Source organism: Achroia grisella, unplaced genomic scaffold, assembly GCF_030625045.1.
Source record: "Achroia grisella isolate CSIRO2021 unplaced genomic scaffold, CSIRO_AGI_Agris_v1 utg474, whole genome shotgun sequence".
NCBI classification, from domain to species: domain Eukaryota; kingdom Metazoa; phylum Arthropoda; class Insecta; order Lepidoptera; family Pyralidae; genus Achroia; species Achroia grisella.
This window is the reverse complement of record NW_026712878.1, coordinates 959,972-982,498: the sequence shown is the minus strand read 5'-3', so window position 1 is coordinate 982,498 and position 22,527 is coordinate 959,972. Positions and strand designations below refer to the sequence as shown.

Below are 22,527 nucleotides of genomic sequence, written 5' to 3'. Positions count from 1 at the left end.
ATTAAAAAAGAAAAAGCTATTTTTTTTAAATTTAAATGTTATTATTCCTTTTAAGAAAAATTATTCAAAATAAATGCGATAGAGTGTCTGTCAGTGTGATATATTCTAATTCTATTATCACGATAAATGGCCAGTTTGTATAATTGAAAACTATCGTAAAAAAACTTTATTAATTAGTTTTTATTACAATTATTCAGTACCATAAATAATTAATAAAACAATTAATTAATGCCTCACGGTGCAGATCACGGGTACCGCCACATGAGAGCAGAATATTACCCAAGTCAATTAGTGCAGTACTAGCAAAACAAATAAAGTGGAAATAGAAAATCTTGTTTAAAAACTTCATTCAAATTGTAAAGTCTGGAATTACGAAGGCCACAGCCAGCCGATGGAAATAAAATGCAATTTACTTTCTGTATATAATTTTAATTTAATAAATGATTAAACAAAATATACTTATTTATAATTAGTTAAAACTAAGTGACTCTCCCTTGATGGATGAATCAGTTCTGTTCCATTTTGGGCGAGTAAGGTGAAGCCATCGCGTCAACGTTTCGGTTTCAGCAGTTTTCTCAAAAACAGATCCAACGACAAATCAGCCCAAGTTGATTGTGTTATATGATGAGACAACACGACAGGGATGCCACACTGAGAAGTTTTAGGGTTGTCACAATACGTGTGTTTCAAAACAGAAGTTCAAAATGTACAAAAACAAACTAATCAACCGTTACGATTGTTAAGGCGTATTCTCAAGAGCCCCCCATGGGTTGATCTCCTAAAACAAGGGTCTTCAACCCGCGGCCCACGGGCTGCTTGCGGCCCGCCGCCGGCGCCGATGTGTTTTCTGCGGCCCGCCAACAGCATAGGCCCACTCTCAATAACAACAACAATTCAGTAATAAAAAATACCTTTAATGTACAATAAAAAAAACCTTATAAAACTCTCAATAACAACAACAATTCTGTAATAAAAAATACCTTTAATGTACAATAAAAAAAACCTTATAAAAATAGCTATGATGCGGCCCGCTATGCAGTAAAAAAATTTTTTGGCCCTGGATTTGTAAAATGTTGAAGACCGCTGCCCTAAAACAAAGCGAAGGGGCACACTAGAGGTCAGTCGCCGTCGGAGTCGCGGTGGAGTCCGGTGGACTGACATGACCGGCGACTCCGATAATAGGCACTTCGTCGGGAAACTTGGAGTTTTTAGTAAGTAGGAGCCTCACAGTACCCGTACATTCTCCCTAAGGGATATTTAAAAAAAAAGGTGTCAATCATTGTCAACTCTCGATGTTATAGTAGATGCAATAGTCGCCAAGTTCGCTCGGTATAATTTGAATCGACCGCGGAAATTAAAATTTTTAATCATGGCTCATCTAGAATACTTACTAGTTCCTTGAATAGATGACGATATCCTCGGGATATAATTATTTAATTTACGCATAATTATACCTAATATCTATTTATTATTACATATTAATATTATTCAGTCGCATCGAGTCAATCGATTTAGTAATTAATCGAATAATTAGCTATTCTAATATACAATTCAAGTGTCAAAAACTTCAAAAAGAGGTACATTAGGGGATGTAATATGTAACATCCTTGGACAATTCACGCAGCCATATCTGGTTCCCAGGCAAGAAAAGCTTGTGTTATGGGTACTCGACAACAGTTATAACCGATACAAACAATCATACTCATGATTACAAGTTTCCACCGTGCGAGGAATTAAACCCGCGACCATCGGAAGTAAAGCGGTGTGCTTAACCTTTAGACCACCAATGTCGTCAATATGATCGACAATTCTTTGCTAATACTAATTTACTTCGATTAGAATCGAATTTATTGTCAGTTACTTAAAATGTAGTCCAAAGTAGACCCTTTCGATCGATGCTCTGGCTATTTCAACGTGGATCGAAATTTCTACGACCTGTCTTGAGTTCGAATCCCTTACGATACCGTAACGCAGTTGGCCTATAGCTATTCCACAAGTCCTTCCTACAAATTTAGAGTGCCCACTTCTATTATCCCCATTTTATTTCGATGAATGTATTAAGACAACTGTCAGCTACGGTCAACGGATTTAAAGCAGTTCTACAAAAAGGTACATTTATTTCATCATGTCTGTAATAAACCTATCTATGCATATGTATACATAAAATTAGAGTGTCAGTTTGTAATATTGAAATAACAGTTTTTTACTGCATATGAACATAAAAACGGTACGTACACCAAAATAGCATTTTTAAAAATGTTTGCCTGTCTGCCTGTCTGGCTATTTGTTCCGGTTAATCTTTATCCGGTTAAATGGCTGTACCGATTTTGACGGGACTCTTATTGTAGCAGGTAGGTGATGTAATAAGGCTACTGTTATTTTAGAAAAATAAAGTTAAATTCTACGCAGACAAAGTCGCGGGTACAGCTAGTTACTAATAAAGATATTTCAATTTTAATATCTTATGTGAACTTACATATTATAAAACTACACTATTTAACAGAAGGAATCTTGACATTGCGTTTCTTAACAAGGTCGGGCGCTTTATAATATTATCACAGATATTAGTATTCATTTAATTATGTGTATTTATAATTAATTTTATCTAAGGCTTACGTCTAGTAATTTTATTATGTAATATTTCCTTATGAGGCTGCTTGCTGTTAATTATACGTTCGAGTTTACTTGAATTGTCGATCAGAATTCAATTTCACTTCTATTTTTATAATCATATTAATATTAATAATGTACCCACATATTTATAGCAAATTAGCGTTAAAAGTTAGCGGTTAATTAGCGTTAAATGTTTTATATCGCTAACTAGAATAACCTATTTTTTAAGATGATAAGATGAGCATTCTATGATCTAATCTGTTAAACTTAGAAATAGATTAAGAAATGCTGTTATGCTATATCTTGACAACAAACTGTTCTGCAATTTGGCGAGTCTTTGAATAAAAATAAATGTATGTACCTATCTTTATGAAATAAATAAAAAAAAAGATTAATTGTATTAATTGCCCCGGGATATTATTGTATTTTAATATATTGAATGAGGGTGAAAACCGGACCATTAAAAAAATGTGCTAAACCGCTAAGCTACTCAGGTCGTCATATAAATTCTTACATGTAAGCTTGAAGTTCAACCCCGCCCTCATGTTAATTAATTACAATCCTTTTGCTCCTAGAATAATTTGCAGCGGTTACCCAATCTAAAAGCGGTCCAAGACTAAGAAAAAAAAAGATAAAAACACCACTTCGTTTTGCCCTTTCAGATCCCTGTTTCATTTCAAATAATATTATTGTATTTAATCTAAAATAAGCACCCTTAATTATATAGGTCGTAATAAATTAAACCTTTTATTGTGATAAATACCTATGTATAGAAAATAAAGGATTATTAAATTAATTAAAATATACAATAGCGTTTGAAAGGATTAAAATAAAATTATAAATTCTAATCAATGCAAACTCATATCAGCTACTAATGTTTAAAATGTTCTCAGGGTATTGTATTTGTAAATACAAAAAATAATATATATTTAGTAAATAGAGTAAGCTGCAAATAGACTGACTTTCTACAGTCTACCTCAGAAAAAAACTGTAGCTGTAGTGAATTTTGAAAATCAATAACTATTATGTCACTGATCTGGTCATGATGATGATGGTCCCAAACACAGTTGTCTAATCATCGAGACATTTCAAATGATCAACTATAACACAATTACACTTCGTATAAGTACAAGATGCAATACATTTCGCATTTATTAAATTTATAGAAAATTTCTTGTTAATTAGTTTGCGATTCGCTACCGCGTAAGGCTTCACGTAATAAGAAAATTGAATGTTTATTTTCAGTACTTCTGCAATTAACCAACATTCAGGGTAAAACATTATTGCACCTTTAGTGCATCGTTGTAGCCATAGTCTATGGTACTATTTAGTTTCCTAGTATCAGGCGAGCCGTGGTTTGTTTATGATTGTAGAATAAAACGAAGCTCAGAAAAAAAGAAAGATACACCTAGCCACAAACTAGTTTGGGTTAGGTAGATATTAAAATGTTCTCATGGTATTGCACTTGTAAATACAAAAAATAATATATGTTTTGTTAGCAAAGGAAGTCTTATCTCTAAAAGATTACTCTTTATTTATTTTCCTGTCCATCTAAAACAGCGTGACACAAACAGTGGTATAGGTATCCCTGCTTGTATCACGCAATAGTTTCACCTATTTTGCCCCCAAGCAGTTTGCATCTGGTTATAGGATAGAAAAAAGCAGTGAAATTTCACTGATTTTTTCTATCCTAAAGCAAGAAAGGCATAACATCTAGTCCTCTGGAATTAACTATCTAACTAGGTATCAAAAGAGAGTGTTATATCTGTGCAGGAAACTTACCATTCGGTATGCTATCAACTATTTACCATTCTATGTACATAAAACACGGCGACTAGATTTCTCTGTGTTTAAAAGTATTTATTTATTTATCAATAAGAAAATGACAGTTAATATTTTGAGATTTATCCTATAACTTCATCTAAATAAAATTTATAATATACATATAAATAAAATTTGAGTGTCTGTTTGTAATATTGAAATAACCGTCTTTTACTACATGCATATATATGAATATAAATATACACCAAAATAACATTTTTTCAATTTTTGTCTGTCTATCTGTTTGTTCCGGCTAATCTCTGAAATGGCTGGACCGATTTTGACGGGACTTTTTTACTTTGACAGGAAGCTGATGTAATAAGGAGTAACTTAGACTACTTTTATTTTAGAAAAATAAAGTTAAATTCAACGCGGACCAAGTCGCGGGTACAACTAGTATTATAAAAAACCAGTCGTAACCATTGCTTCTAGATTTAAACTCACGAATTTAAGTACTTCTCGGAGTTGTTACAGTTCGCTATACCACAACATTTCTTAAGGTACGAGTCTATTTTAAATTGTATTGTATTTATCTAATAAAACCTCTTGGCTAAGGTTGAAATTGGCTCAAGTTCTATTTGGGGATGAAGTGTGACCGCTTTTATGCTGAACCATTGTTAAGTACTTGACTCAATTTGGACGAAAGGTTCTATTTGCTTTTACATTTTCTATGGAAAAGATCTTATCATCACCTTTAGACATTGTGATCTAATCCTTATATTCTCTATTATTTATTAATTAACAAATCATCCTGATGAATTGAAGCGAATTAATCCGATACTACATAAAATGAACTACATAAATATATAAATTAAGATTACTAATGTCAATATTTGCGATGCATCGTCTTAACACTTAGCACGCCTACAAAAACTATTCGTTGCAAGTACGGTTTCAGAGAAGCTTCATTCCACGTACACTTAGATTGTGCAATGAACTACCCGCCAAGGATTTCTCACGGACTACAGCATGAGGTTTTTCAATAAGGGTGGCAACGCGCACGTGAAACTCCTGTCACATGAGTTCATATGCTACGATATCCATTTGCCATAAGATGGCCTGTATGTTAGTTTGCTGCTATCGTAGTAAAAAAAAACAGTTTTATCGAATGTTTGTACCGTGCGAGGAATTGAACCCGCGACTATTGGAAGTAAAGCGGTGTGCTAAATCACTAGACTAGCTTGGGCGTCAAATTAATAACAGTAATTTCATATATATAGACGAAGGTTACCTTCGTGGGGTGATTTAGCATTCCAAATACATATTAATATTATTTATACATAGGTATATATATACTCGTATACAAAATGCATTCAGTTATACCGATCCATCGACTCAAATCCGGAACTGGTTTACAAAATTTGACCCAAATTCAGTATGGACAAAAACCTCATGAAAATGAATATTATAAACCGTTGCCCTTTCCTCAAATATATTGAAATCCACAGAAAGCGTTTAACATTTTAGAAAAAAATCAACATAATATTTAAATGAGGCTGGTGTAAGTTGTTAAGGACCGACACGACTGTCACAATTTCTATAAGAGCTTTATAGGCTGTATTTTTATTGATTTCCTTAGACAAATCCATATATTTTTAGCATCTTATAATTATTGTAGATATTTTTGTTTCTAAATTTCAGTATTTATATTATATCTACCATCATCAGGTCACAGTTGTCCACTGCTGGACATAGGCTTCTCACCGCCCTAATGCATATGAGAATATACTTAAATACATTTTTTGTAAATGCACACATACTTAGACACCCAAACAACGCACCGCATGAATATGTAATGTAACGCACGGGAAGTCAAACCCGCGATCATTGGAAGAAAGGCGGTGTGCTAAACTGCTAGACCAAAGAGGACATCATTTTTGCCTTCCCATAACACAAATTAATAAATCTTTCGCAATAGTCCACCTCTTAGAGTGAGCGAGTCAGATTGATATCACATTTCAAACCTAAGTACTAGGGGGGGAAGGCAATTGTTAGTAATGTGGATTGATAACCCCATTGCTAGCAATGTACCATGTCAGGTCGACCTCCACGCGATTCCCCTTGGAAACCATCTTGATAAATTCCTAGTGAATTTGTCACGATGGGCTAACTGACCTGATCCATTCATCTTATCATCCTCCACGTGTGCCCCGCCAGCGTAAACCGTTAGCGCAGGAGGTTGCATCATTCCATTATCAACCCTCAAAAAAAAAACCTAAGTACTAGGATAGCAGTTGTTACTAGGAGGTACAGAATACTAATTCTTAAGTACAAATGATTATACTCTCAACCAATATTACTGCTCCGATATTATCCCTGATTTGAGTGTAGTGTTTAGACCATTTGTGGTACTAAAATCGGAGGAAATATTGGAACAGTAATGGTAGGGTTTCAATCGGCTTGCTTAGGGCCGTGACTTCGATACACACGAGGCGATCTATAAAGCGATTCAGGGCGCTCTCCACCACCGCGTCGATATTGGTCCTGTGTTCAGTATACTGTAATACATTGATACTATTTGAAGCTGTAAACAAAATTTTCTTTTACTTCTTTAAACACTAATACAGACTATTAGTAAAAGAAATTTTAATATATATTCTATTCTGAATACACATCATTAATACAACATATACATACAATATAAAATACTACCTGCGCCCGCGATTTCAGCCGCGTGAAATTTATAGCCTATATGTTATTCTGATGTATAAGCTATATTAATGTAAAGGTTCATTAAAATAAGTTCCGTAGTTTTTGCGTGAAAGAGTAATAAACATCTGTCCATATTCACAAACTTTCGCGTTTATAGTATTAATAAGATATATGCATAATTACATTTAATATAATGAAAACATACATACAAATATTTTAGGAATTTATGTAGCACTGGTTTTACCGCGTCTTCGTACGCAGGATTTCGGCGTTTTGCGATTAAATAAGAGTCATTTTACATCTGAAGTTTTAATCCGATTTGTATGGATCAGACTACAACTGTTTCGCAATCATAAAATGTTTCATACATTGTACAATTTATTTGGTCCATGCCTTTAATCACTGTACAAACTTAAAATTATTGTAATGTACACAGTGAGATTTAACATAATTGCTTAGAAATAACTTAGTAAAGTATTTAGTTAAGTTGACATAATGGTCTAAGTATTAGATTCACTGAATTTAGGTAATACAACTTTAGTAGTTTTAGGTGTTGATGAAATGTATTGTTTTGTATGTGAATATATTATCAGCGCAGAGTAGGAATATTTTTTTAATATCTATATGGAATGGCTTGCCAGCTGACGGCCAGCCTTATGGAAAGTAATAATCGGCGTCGCCATTTTACAAGTATACAAGAATAGCTACGGACATCACGTCGTCATGTAGCACCCGTAGTAGATGATCACTCATGCCAATTTGCACCTTTGTACTTTGTAATTTCAATACTGAAAAAAAAACTGCTGGATGGCAAAATTAATATGGATAGTCAAGTAGACGATTTCTATTTTAGTATAAATATATCAATTAAAGTAGTCAATGAATGCGATTTTTTTTAGACTGATACTTTTTGATATAAAGAAATAGTGTATTGTAGTGTTATATCGGGTTTTATATGTTATACGGGTTTTATATAATGCTTAAATAAATAAATACGACAGTGGTATCATTTCAGACATTATATTTTTTTACAGGTAACTTGTATGGAGTTCTTATTCAAGTTCCTGTGTGTTATGTGGTATTACTTATTACACAATGTCAGTGATTTTGTTATATCAATAAATATTATTTCAGTTGTGGATTGTAAACATTATTTTATTACAAATAACCATGGATATTTTGTTAATGTTATCTGCAACAAAATAAAATATATTGTAACTAATTATTGTACAAGATAGAAATAATAATTTAATAGTGTAGTGACGTCACATTATTTTAAATGTCACGTTTAGATATTATAAATTCTGAGACCACTGTATAACGCCCTGTTTGGTATAAAAGGACCGAAGTTTACTTCAGTAAGCGTAGTCAACGATTGCTCCTTTGAACGGTAATACAGGATCGGGTTCGATGGAATAAGGGATAAAATAGAGTTCGAAATTTAAAATTTATATTTTTATTGTTAGCTGGGATACAGCCAGTGAGTGGATTAGTGTTATTAATAAAAGTAACTGCATTAAAAAAGGTAATTATTATTTTTCTAATAATATTTAATCATTTAAATATAGATAAAAACATCAATTAAATTTTATATTAATGTCAATAAAATTCTAAATTACTTTACTTTATATATTTTATTTTAAATATTTAATTTCTAATAAAAATAAAAATACTATCAGTTTCATTAATTAAATTATTTCACTAATAAATATAGCTATTATATTTATGTGTTTGGTTAAGTTAGCTATATATCGCAGTTCTAGGTTCGATGCGTGACAATTTAATATAATTTCAATTTTTCTCTTTTTCCAAAAAGTTAGTTTCCGTTTATGACATTACCATGCATTTTTCCTCTTTTTTTGATTTTTTTTCTATCTCACCTTTCTGCCGCTATGCAGCTTCCTTTGTAAGATAAGTTTATGTTGAAGGGATGAGCGGCATGTTATCTCAGTATACATACATCCATAATATACATAGAAAAAAAAATTGTGGTAGTACCACAGACGTAGTACCAAGTAATAGTTCTGTATCAGATATCAATACAATTAAATTATTAACAAATTCAATCATTTTGCTATTAATAAAACATTAAAAACAAAAAGAAAACTGTTAACATTTAAAAAATTAAAAGAGTCAAGTCACTTTTTCTGCAAGTTCCTTATTACACAATCACTTATGATCATACTTTATATATTATTATACTTTCATCAAAGGGTCATAAATACTTGATAGAAACGATCAGTAATCTCACTAGAATACTCTCATGCTCTAAGTTCGAACAAGATATTGTTAAACTTTTTTACTCATATTAGAAGTGCGTCAATAGCCTCTTAAATTGCGAGATTGATCTAGATTTAATCCTTATTTTCGAAGTGTAATAAGCCCTTAAGAAACTCGGGATTCCTGTTAACCCGTAGATATTTTTAATTTCTTTGTGCGGGAGAACTTATTATTCCTTTAGACATTGTTACATTAATAGACAATATTCTAGTAAAGTAAAATAAAAGTACAGAGTGAATAATACCATAGATATATAATTTATAGATATATTGCAATGTTATATATGTTATATATGTTGGTATGCACAGTCAATATAATATAGGTACATATATTTTTTCTTTTCAAATAAAGGTGTCATGTTTACTAATAAAACTATTTAAAATCAATCGAAAGAGCGCCACAGCCTATATCCTAGCCATTGTAAACTTTACTAAATAGTCCCAAAGGTCACAAATTCAAATCTGACCGACAACAAAAAATCTTATCTAGAACTATAACTTTAACCAGAATATGGTGAGCAATCGTATGTAGGTACAATGTTTACAATGGTATATTACCTACTTACTTACATTTTTAAACAATTTTTCCAAAATTTTTATTTCATTCTTCATTGTTTGAATACAGGGATATGGGAAGTGCTGTAAAATAATAAATAAATATATAAATAAAAAATAAATTACATATTATGATTTATTTGCAGTTATATTTTGTCATTAGAACATAGTTTCATTTGTTTCTTTACTCATCTGGTTTTATTTTCTCAAGAATGATTTGCTTCGAAGCTTTTTATTTATGACTTAACTTAAATATCACTTTGTGTTTCTAACTGACTGTCGGTTGATGGAAACATACACATGGATAAGAAGCTAAAGTAATCCTATAGAGATAGCGGTTGGCTCATTGCTGATTACTTTCATTCAATATACTAAGAGAAATATGAGCATTTCGTTTGTTATCGTCACCAAGTCGTCGACAGTTGACAATGTCGTAGATTTCACCACTGGGATACAGGCGTGAAGGTATTGTTTTTTAGATATGGGCATCAGTGATACAAAAGACAAAAATAGTACTGCCATAATCCGTACATATTAGAGCACTAGATTTTTAATACAGTATCTTGGGAATTATGTTTGTATGAATGACTAATGTGATAAATTGTAACTAGCAATATCAAATTGCTCAAATTCATCAAATTTCTGTGCTAACGGTTTACGCTGGCGTGGCATCAGTGGAGGATCGTAATATGAGCATATATAAGGTCAAGTTAGTTAGGTCATTGTGACAAATTGACCAGGAATTTATGATGATGATTTCCAGGAGGAACCGCGTGGAGGTCAATCATTACATTGATCTATAGGATACATTGCTAGCAATGGGACCGTTGAGGATTACTAACAATCCCCTTCTCCCCAATATGAGGAATTTATTAGGAACAAACCCTTATTAGTTATCTAAATCGTTACATTAACGGCAACCGTAGAACTATAAATGGTGACCTCATATAGGAAAGGTCCGTTATTCGAGTCAATTCATACTAGGGTTGCCGACTTAGTTGATTGGTCGGTCGAATGCAGCGGTTTGGATATTCATGATTGACTTTCACTCTACTTAAACTTCTGTGTTTTTATGACATTAAATTCATATTTAGATGAGCGAAATTAATGAAAAAAAAAGTTTTCTTTATAGATTGAAAAATGTTTTTTTTTAAGAATTATAAAACTCATATACGAGATATCAGAATACAATGTATTAATAATATAGAATTATAGATAAATAAATAAGAATAAAAACAGTAATAATATGAATAAACTAGCTTTTGCTCGCTGCTTCGCTCGCGTTAATTTATCCCTTAGTGGAATTTATCAAAATCCTTTCATAGCTACGTCATAGTTGCTTTATGCAAGCAAAGTCTCAGCCCGATCGTTTAAAATTGACGAAGTTTAATACAAATTTTCATCCCCTATTTTATCCCTTTGGGGGTAGAATTAAGCAAAAACCTTTCTATAGCGGATGCCTATGTCATAACATCTACTTGCATCCCAAATTTCAGCCCGATCCGTCCAGTGATTTGGGCTGTGCGTTGATAGATCACTATGTCAGTTACCTTTGAGTTACATATATTTAGATATGAAGCTAACTATGTAGAAAGGTAGATCTATTGTATATAATAACACAGATAACATAATATTACATAATAATAATAAGAATGAACTTCTTCATGAATATGGGCCATGATGACCCGTCTACGCTCAAGTACCTCAACAAATTACTTTAGAAATATACTAGTTTTTACTAGTCCGCTATATCGATGCGACATGTGATTATTAATGATTAAAACACGTAACATTCAAATGTACTCTTGGTAGGCGTAATAGCGTAATAAACAAACTCTTTTTAGCATTTTGCAATATTAATTACAATAATTTTAATTAAAGTACAGTAATAGCCAAAAAGTCGTGATAACTAATTGGGCTGATATAAAAAAATGTCATTTGTCGACTCTCCTGTGACGAGAACACCGTTAATATATCACCAAACTAGTCCAAGTGTAGGTGGTAGGGTTGCCATCCACCACGTTAGATGCAAAAATAGATATCCAGGTAAATGTCAAGTATCACCTACACCATGACATAAACAATTCAATGCCTCTGACTACCCTATCAGGGACAATAGTCATGATTATGGTACATTATTATTATAGTTTTCATAAACGTACATTTAAATTAATAAAATATTCCATAAATAACGTGACAACCCTAATTTAAGCGTTAAGTTCTAATTTATAATAACCACTCACAATTTAATGATTAATATTTATGTTAGCGTATGATAAATTTATACAGTGACCACGATGTAAAGTTTTGGCAGGATTTTGAAGGTACGCCGCGCCGTGTTGGGCTTTATAGTTTTTGGATGGGTGTTTTATTAATAGTCAACGTTACTTTTCCACCTGACATTTTGGTGACCCCATAATTCATGACGTCATTAAAATAATCGTTTATAATCCTCCCTTATAAACTTTTGAATTATATCTGTTCTAATCTATACTGATATATGTGTGGCTGATCTAATGACCACAGTATCCTATATTCTCCAGGTTTAGTAATAATAATCACCGGACAATTCACACAGCGCCATCTAGTCCCAAGTTAAGCTAGCTAAAACTTGTGTTATGGGTACCAGATACCTGATACAAATACATGGATATTTTTTTTCGTAATATACATATTATACGTAGAAAACACTCAGACCGATACAAACACTCATACTCATGAATACAAATGTCTGTGCCGTGCGAGGAATCTAACCCGCGACCATCGGAAGTAAAGCGATATGCTAAATCGCTTGACTCAGAGGCCGTCAGGTTTGCTGAAAAAATCTCTTTTTAGCGATAAACTCGCTCTTGTACATTACATTTACCTTATAACTGTTATTTTTTCTTATATGTGTGCACAATAAAGAATAGTGATCGAAATACGAAATTGAGCTTGTTTTCTTTTTCGAACTATTCTAATGCTGTTGGCCCCAGTTAGCTTTTATAGCTTCACCGAACGATAAGGAGCAACTGCAGATTGCATTCAAACCCGTGGATAGGCTTCTAGCGCGTCTTAAGGCCAACTCCTGCCTGACCGATATGACTTTAGTCTGAGAGCACCACTAGAGATTCGAACCTCGGCTCAAGCTATCGTAAGTTCGATTCCCGAGTGTGCCTGTGTGTCTATTACTTTTTTAGGACTGATCAGTCCGTTTGAAACTGTCTGTCTATTTTTCAAGGCAAAACCAGACAAAGTCGCGAGTCACCAGTGTGATTATAATTATAATTATCTTAACACAATGCTTTCGCTAGCTTTCAATCGATTGTGACAATTTTTTATTCATAGAAAAGGTCAGTCTCTTTTTAGTTTCCCTTGGTTAAGGTATTTCTTGTGGGGGAAAATCTTAAATTATTTAAAATCAACAGAGACAACGACTCACCCTCAGCGGTGTGAGATAAAAGGGCCAGATTAGGGTTGTCAGTAAGTAAATATTCTGCTTTGTAGAATCGACTAGAGTAATTCTGTTTGCCTTATGTCGCTGGAGCGTTGAAGCTATAAAATAAAATTGCTGTAGTAAAAAAAACTAACAGCGTGATACAATGTTATCCTAACTCATACTAATATTGTAAATATGAAAATGTGTTTGTATTTCTATAGATATGTTACTTTTTCGGGTTTATGACGGATCTTAATGAAATTTATATAATCTTTACATAGTATAAAATGAAGTAGTTTCCTTTGTCTGTTCGGATAGATCTTTTAAACTACGCAAAGGACTTTAATGCAGTTCTTAGCAATAGATAAAGGAATAAGAGAAAGGTTTATTTGTATAATACATATACATCCGTGGAGAGAGGGGAGCGGATACTACTACTATAATTAATAAAACAAGGTGAAAATAATTGCCTTACGAGGACTGGTGAAAACCGTCTGTTTGTTAATTTTTATGCCCTGGTTAATTCACGCCATCTAGTCGCATAGGTAAGCACAGCTTGTACTAGACAATTATGAGTACTAGACAACTGATATAAATATTTAGATTTCTAAAATACTTCAATGACATAAATTGAAAACACCCCGACCAATACAAACAATCATACTTATGAACACAAATGTTTGTACCGAGCGAAGAATAGAACCCGTGACCATCAGAAATAAAGCAGTGTGCTAAACGTTAGACCACAGAGACCGTGCACTGTTAAACGTGTCGAGCGGATCTTAATAATTCATAACTTATTGGGTACAGGCATATCTTTTGTTTTATAAAAAGCGGATAAAACCGCCGGAAACAGCCAGTTACTCTGAAATAAGTCTTCTCATATCTACATAAGGATTTTTTTTAATACAACATACGTTCACAATCAAACATACGGCCTATCTGATGGTAAACGGTTACCGTAGTCTATAGACTCCTGAAACACCCGGGGTGTCATGTGCGTGCGAACTCTTAAGTATTTAAGGCTAATGATTATTCGTTTGTAATACGAATTGTGAAACGTAGGTGTTATAATGGTTTCTATTTCCCCACTGTCAATCATTCTATGCATAATGATGGTAAATATCCTCTCAAATCTAAATATATTCTCGAAATTGAGTAACGTATTTTCTATATTAAACACTAGCTTGTATCCGTAACTTCGTCTGCTTTTTATTAAATATTAGATAGACTTGTGTAACTTCGGGATAGAATATCGAAGTTACACAATTTCCTTCATATTTAATTTCATTGACAATGTATCAGCCGGTTAGTAGTAAAAAGTTAACATACAAATGGACACACTATTGTAAAAATATATTGCATAACAGTATATTTGGAAACATGGTTTAATGTTAACTGTAAACAAAATCATATTGTAACTCTGTGTTGTAAAACATCTTACGGGTTTAGTGTACTTGTTAAGATTGGGCTCAAAAGAATGGTATCCAAAGCCGTAAAATGTATAGCCGTGGTAAGGTGACCTAAAAAGTGTTTCGTTTTATATTTTAATATACATAGTTTCTCAACACCTATTATTTTTAATTATCTAATTTAAAATACCTTAAAGTTTTATTTAAATTATCTTCATGACAAATTTAATTAAAACCCTTTAAGTCAGCCAGTCCTTTAGTTGTGAAAGGGTATCAGGGAATCAGGCAGATAGACACAAATTTTGCATTTGTAGTAGTATAGCCGGTATGGTCTAGAGACCCGCCACTGCTTAACACGATTGCAATTATTAAAGGGATAAATATTTCACATAATAATCTGCGTAAATTATTGTCGGTCTAATAGTGGCACCATGTCGGTTTGACTTATATAAACGGTCCTTCATGAAAACCATTGCATATAATTTCATTCCCTTTAATTAGATTAAGTTCCCTGCCACTCATTCTATTATACCTATCTTCATCATCCATTCCAGAAGGAACATCTTTCCGTATTCATCCCCTAAAACATATTTTTAATATTTCGCGGTGTCACCTGATATCGTAATGTCGAAGTGTTATTTGTATATATAGGCGACGAAAAAGGTGACTGACATAGTGATCTATCAACGCACAGCCCAAATCACTGGTCGGATCGGGCTGAAATTTGGCATGCAGGTAGATGTTATGACGTAGGCATCCGCTAAGAAAGGATTTTGATTAATTCAAGCGGAAATTAATTCCAAGGGGATAAAATAGGAGATGAAAGTTTTTATGACACTTTGTCAATTTTAAACCGATCAGGCTGAGACTTTGCATGTATAAAGCTACTATAACGTAGGCATCCCCTAAAACAGGATTGTGATAAATTCCACCAATATAAATAACACGAAGATAAATTAACGCGAGTGAAGCCGCGGGCAAAAGCTAGTTTGTATATATAGGCGACGACTACTGCTTAGCATCAGGTAGGCCGTCAGCTTATTTGCTATTTAAATTTCATGACAAAATCTCATTTAGGTGATCTAACTCTATCTTGTGTTATTAGAAATGTTATACCTATATTCACGCAAATAATAAATTATTTTATCTAACGGAGACTAAGTCCATAATTCTGAGTTCTTATAGTTTTAATACCGTAAGTCCTTCCTGGCACCCTTACACTATACATATACAGTAGTTTCCGATATTTATAATGAAGGAAGGAAGTTTAAACCTTATAGCAGCCAATTAACTATACATTAAAAAGGTATGCAATAAATATTAACATTTATTTTTTGATACTTATAAATTAAAGTACAAAATATGAGGAAAGGAAATATTTTTTTAAAATATAATAACACAAAAATGAAAAAGGGACTTCGGTACACTTATCGAGAGCCATAAATACCACAATCCTTCAAAGATCTTCATGGTTGTTTTTTATAGCCAGTGAGGTGAAAATTTTAAAAGAATTTGAATAGATTCATACAAATTAAGGAAAGAAAGAATAGAAAAATATTCAGTGCAATATAAATCGACAATAGATTTAATATGAAAAGATCGAAATTAATTCTCAGATTTCGACTATGTGTCTTGGTGAAAATTTTAAGAGTAGATATTCTGCTTGAACTTCGTCTGTACATTGGAAAATGTACTTAATTCGTATTATATGTTAGTATATAATTAATTGTACATTTTTTGTTACAGTTACCAAAATGGTGACGAATTTAGCCACGTTCTTAATCGTCGTCACCCTCACGTCAGTGGCATCGCAGACCTTCCAGTATTCGAGGGGTTGGACGAATGGCAAACGAGACGGTCACAGGAGGGAAGATATCAGGGAAGTAGCCAGCAACCTGGAGAGGATCCTGAACCCATGCCAAATGAACAAACTGAAGTATGTGCTCGAAGGGAAACCTTTGAGCGAAAGGGTAAGCTTAATAGAAATATTTATATAGTTTATTTGTTGTTGCAAAAATAAAAGTGTGGATATTCATTTTTAAACCGACTTCGAAAAAGAAGGGAGTGCTTAATTCTACTGTATTTTTACTAAGAACGTTACTTTAGAAACTTTTTATATGTATAAACCGATATTGATGAATCTTTTTTATACGAAAGCTTGTGCTTCTCTTGTAGTCATGCGGTCTTCACATGATAAGTTCCAGCTTTCATATAAAAAATAATCATCAAAATCGGTTTATATTAATCGAGTCCCCGGTTCAAATGGGTATTGAAATTAAGACGGCTTGAGTCGAGGTTGGAACTCCTAGCGGTGCCTTCAGACCAGAAATACTCAGTCCATCCATCAGGCGGGAGTTGGATTCAGCCGCTAAGTTCTTATGCGGCTTTGGAGTGCCATCTCCACTCGCCCCCTATCTTCCGGTGAAACTATAAAGGCCAGCTGCGGGCAACAGCATTAGAGTAGTCCGCAAAAAATAAAGTCGGTTTATATAGAAAAAAGTACTGAGTTCAAAATTGTTTTACCGATAAAAATGTTGAGAGTATATTTAATTTTGGTCGAGTTCTACTATCTATGTACTTGTAATAAATATCTAGTTTTCAAACTAAACTATAGCAGAACAATGTGACCTTTGCCTCGGCATTTGCATAAGAAAACACTACTTTTTCTTTGGAAATATGATAGGGTGTTTGATGAATTGCCTACAAGGTGTATTTTTAAGAACGGTTTTTAGTTTCATTCAATCATTTAATTTAGGTTTTTTTTATCTATATAAATAAATTGCAAATAACTTTTCAATAAGTCGTTTGCAACGGTTCAGCGGACTGAAATAATTTGACTGAGTAAATTGCTTTGACGATTATTACAAATTGACTATATTTATATTCATAAGGAAGTACCAAGAGATACAATTTCATTAGTTCTGATTGAAGATGAAACAAATAGTATTAAATCCCACTGAAATTTTACTAGACCTCTATCTAGATAGTTCTTTGATAAAAATGAATATATTTCCGTGGGTGTAACACCTACGGAATTAAAAAGATATTCGTTTTTATTTTGATAGAGGTATATTAACGGGCTCAATGGTCTGGTGGTTTAACACAATGCTTTGCTTGCGATGATCGCGGATTCGATTCCTCGCACGATGCAAACTTTGCAAAATTTGTATTCATGAGTATGATGGTCATTTTCTATGTGTAAGTAGTTACAAAAAAATATTAAAAATTTTCTATCAGTTGTTTAATTCCTATAATACAAGCTTTGTTTAGCTTGGGACTAGATGGGGCTGTGTGAATAATCCTGGGCGGTCCAATTTTTGATCGTGTTATTGTTTAGGTTAAGAGACTTTATTAGTGGGTTTCGGGAATAATTTTAAAGGCCTCTAATTTATATTATAAAAAGTAAAATAATATCAAACTGAGGATCGCCAAACATTCAGTGGGTCGTGAAGTCTAGCCAAAGATTGATCAGAGAACGCAAATGTATTATGTTCAAAACATGCACAGTGAAAAGCATGGGATTGGCCACAGAATGAAGAAGTAGATATTTTGGTCTATGGACCTCTCCATGCGTTGCCTTAAGGATTAACATGTAATGCCTCCTTTTCTTGCTCTTCTCACTGCAATATTTATCCTTCAATCGAAATATAGTCTACAAAGTATTCTGCTTGGTGGCTTAAATAGATCAGGTAGAGGACACTCGGACACCTTCGTGCTTCTTAGAATTAAAGAGTTAGACAAATATTGTATTAAAAAAATATTTCTATTAATAATGCACATTTCTCTTTCAGCTACTCAGTCCCTGCGACTATATAGAAGACGACATCGAAACTCAGCCCAAACGGTACAAACACGAGCGCAGTCAAGACACCTTGTTTGATGCATTTCAATAAACCATAGACACATTTATTTTAATTTTTTAAAACATGTGCCAAAGAAAATTTTCGATTATTTTGATATGTCATAGACGATTTGGAACCTTATTCTTAGCATACCAGTACTCATTTTTGTAGTTACTTTTGAATTTTCAGTACACATTATTAATATAGTTAATCAGATCTTACAATAATCAAAAGTTCTTTCTACTCATCGACACATTAACACAATATAAATAGAAATAAAAAAGGTAAATTACTAGTGGGAACATGTCTTAAATTTGTCGCAGATGACAAATTTAAGGCAATAGTAAGAATATAAGTAGTACTAGTCCCACTAGTAAGGAATCCAGTGGCATTTAAAAGAAGTCAGGTAGCATCGGCAATCAGTGTACGGATACTACGTGAGTACTGTATATCGTGATCTTTCGATAAAAAAATCTAGTGACGGTAGTTGAAAGAACTGCTGATACCTACCGACTTTGACATTGCTGTATTCCAGCTAGCTTGTGTCCACGGCAGTGCAACTTAGTCGAAATGGGGAAATTATAATTACTATAAAATTATTCGTATTAAGACCCGATTAACTATAATTAATTTTGTTTTACAATACAATGCGTAATCGGCTGGATTTATGCATTGTGAAAATACATTACATGTCGAAATACATAATTATATTGAATAACAAATGAACTACCAAGGTTCAGATCGTATGGTGTAAATTTTGGATATTATTATAGTATTTATATTAGAGAATATTAATCTCGAACACGAAATGTATTTATGACAAACATAATAAAGTGTATAAAATGCATTTGAGAAATGTTGACAACAATGTTGTAATATATAAATAAATATTAACGATGATTAAATCCTTATAAGTGTTAATTAATTATTATTTTTATTGTAATTTATCCTTTCATTATCGATTACTAGACCTTCTGCAAGACTTATCATTATCCACTAGTGCCCATCAGGTATACCGTTATCGTATACGGAAGTACCATTCCATTATTATCAATTAAAAAAATACTTATTTACACATATCAATTATTTCTAAATATGACTATCCTTGTTATTCCACTAAGGTACAAAACATATGTTACTAGATCTAACAAATATATACCAAACGTTTCCCAAAAAGTCGTAAAGTCCTTTAAGAAGAGTTCGATAAAAACATTAACTCGATACTATAAAAATCGAGTTAATGTTTTTTAACGAAACTAAAAAGAAGTATGTATACCTATACTAGCTAATCCGTGAATGTTTTGCCATATAAATAAACATTGCTATTACAAATAGGGATTAACGGTAGAAGTATGATAATTTTTGATTATAACTGTTTTTTAATGACGAATCATAGAAATCATAGAGCTAAAATAAATGTTGTCCAAAATATAAAAAATATTTTTAGATTGACCACCCATTCACTTATGGTACTTCCTATTCTCAGGCCTATTGAATAATACACCAAATTTCATAAAAATCGGTCAAGCTATTTCGGACGAGATTTGTTACGAAAAGTATGACACGAAAATTTTATATATGTATTAGAAGAGAAAATAAGATTATCCTTAATAACAAAAAAAATTAAAAACTATCTATTGGGTTTAAAAAAATATTGTTTGTGTTTTTTTTTATTTTTATGAGATAATATGATGATTAAGAAACAGATATGAGCAGAGTAAAAATAGATAGATTGGTTCATACCCCTAGTGCTGCACTTAGACTTAGTCGTATCTGTCAGGCAGAAATTAGTATTCATCCGCTTCATAAGTCCTGAGGGTTTGGCATGTCCGCTACAATCGCCTCGTTAATTTCATTAATAATAGTCTCGTTACTATAAATTTAATAGACTATTACTAATAGATCCTATCGGTAATGATGTATCATGTAAAGTCTACCTCCTCACGTTCTACGCGGGAAACCACCATGGTTAAATCACGGTGAATTGGCCACGACGGACCTGACTTCATCTTATTATCGTCCATTGGTGCTCCGCCAGCGTTTACCGTTATCACAGGTGAAATGGATAGGTTCAGCCGATGAATGTCACCATCAGGGGTCAGGGGATTGTTAGTAATGTGAACTAATGATCCTATTGCTAGCAATGTACCATGTCAGATGGACCTCCACAGTGAATCCTAGAAAATATCGTGAAAATTCCTGGTTAATTCACAATGATGGGCTTATTGACATGACCTTATGTTAATCTTGTCATCCACCACTGGTGTCCCGCCAGCATATACTGTTAGCGCAGGCGGGTGTACCATTCCATTATTAACCATAAAAATATATATCATCATCAGCTTATTGATATATTTTTGAATACATTCGCAAAACACATTCACATCATATCACACAAAAAAAACGTTGAACCATATTAAGAAGTAGTACACCTATGGACATAGGTTACAAACGTTTCTAGAAGTTTCAAACATTAATTTCTCGACAAGAGGTAACGTTTATTTCTGCTATCCTATTAATTTTCTACTAAATTACTCCAAAAAATACAGATCCTAAATTACTTGTATAAATGCACCAACAATCTTTAGATAGCAACGTAGAGCTGTGAATGGAATGGAAATGAATGGAATATGAGACATATATTATCTATGGAACCCGACGCCAATTCGCATGACGGGCTAATTGAACTGCCTTCAGCTACATCACAGAACTTTTTTGTTCTGTGATCTTCATCTTATAATCTTAGCTCAAACATAAACCGTTGTCGCAGGCGGGTGCACCATTAGATTATTACCATTATCCATAGAGAAAATCTGATAGGTATTTGAATTTTGTAGTATTAATACATTACCATAAAGTACCATCTGTTGTTTTATATAGGAACCAGTTATAATTGTAACTTAAATACATTTCAATATTTTGAAAAGTACGAATAGCGCCATCTGCTACTTTATACTCAAAGGTTTTAGACGTAACCCCACTTGTGATACTAATTATATTTCACTACTGGCCGCTAGATGGCAGTAAAATGTTTTGGCTACTACACATTAGACGTCGCTATATGTTTAGTGATTTTTATTATAAACTGTTTACATTTTATTTAAATTAAAATCATTTCTGTTTATATTTTTACGGCTCTAAAAATCATAATATTCCAAACAAATTGATTATATTCTATTGAATATATTAACAGGTCTGGAGTTCTCAAACATTTTTTAAAAATTACAAAGATTTCGTTAGATAATTTACGTTTATCCTTGGTGCTCTGCCACCCTACCATCAACATAGGCGGGATCAACATTGCATTATCATGTATACAGTCAATTTAAAACACCAATAAATACAAGATATACCTAGTTAATAACTCCTTACATGAACGTACATAAACATTCGTCATAACCCCTCTACTATGAATGAAAATGATAGGTTTTAACACCAAATATTATTTTAATATGATCCTTATCACAAACACATTACGATCGCATATGGAATATTCAGTGTCATAGTAATTTGTTTTTCATCTATCATTTTGTAACAAGCATGATTATGTTCAGTATTAAGCTATGGTTTGTAACATTCACAAACGAATCAACTTGTGATTAATGGCGTTCGAATCGAACTATAATTTGTGTATCTATTTATTTCAGAGTTCACAGCAAGCTTATAACATTAATATACTTATGTAGATAAATATATTTAACCAAGGAGGTTTTCTACAAAGTCGTCTTCGTGGGTACCTTTATCTCATATATTTTAGTCGACAAACAGCTTGCTTTGTGAGCTGTGTGTCGAATGTAGGTTGAGATAGGGCAGTGAATTTGCAGGACACATATGCATGCCATCTTAGTCCTTTGAAATGGCAACGGAGGAAGCCTGTCATGGGCGTCACAAGATAAAATGATGTTCTTGGTGCTGTTTGTGTATAGGCACAGGCA

The 22,527-nt window shown here is 32.9% G+C and overlaps 1 protein-coding gene across 1 annotated transcript; it reads left to right on the top strand.

The window, feature by feature from the left end:
* Positions 1-8,475: 8,475 nt before the first annotated feature.
* Positions 8,476-19,482, top strand: LOC131845525 (pro-corazonin-like). The gene is made up of 3 exons (XM_059194595.1): positions 8,476-8,611; positions 16,497-16,720; positions 18,542-19,482. Exons 2-3 carry the CDS (start codon positions 16,505-16,507, stop codon positions 18,641-18,643), a joined length of 318 nt encoding a protein of 105 aa, XP_059050578.1. The 5' UTR covers positions 8,476-8,611; positions 16,497-16,504; the 3' UTR covers positions 18,644-19,482.
* Positions 19,483-22,527: the final 3,045 nt, after the last annotated feature.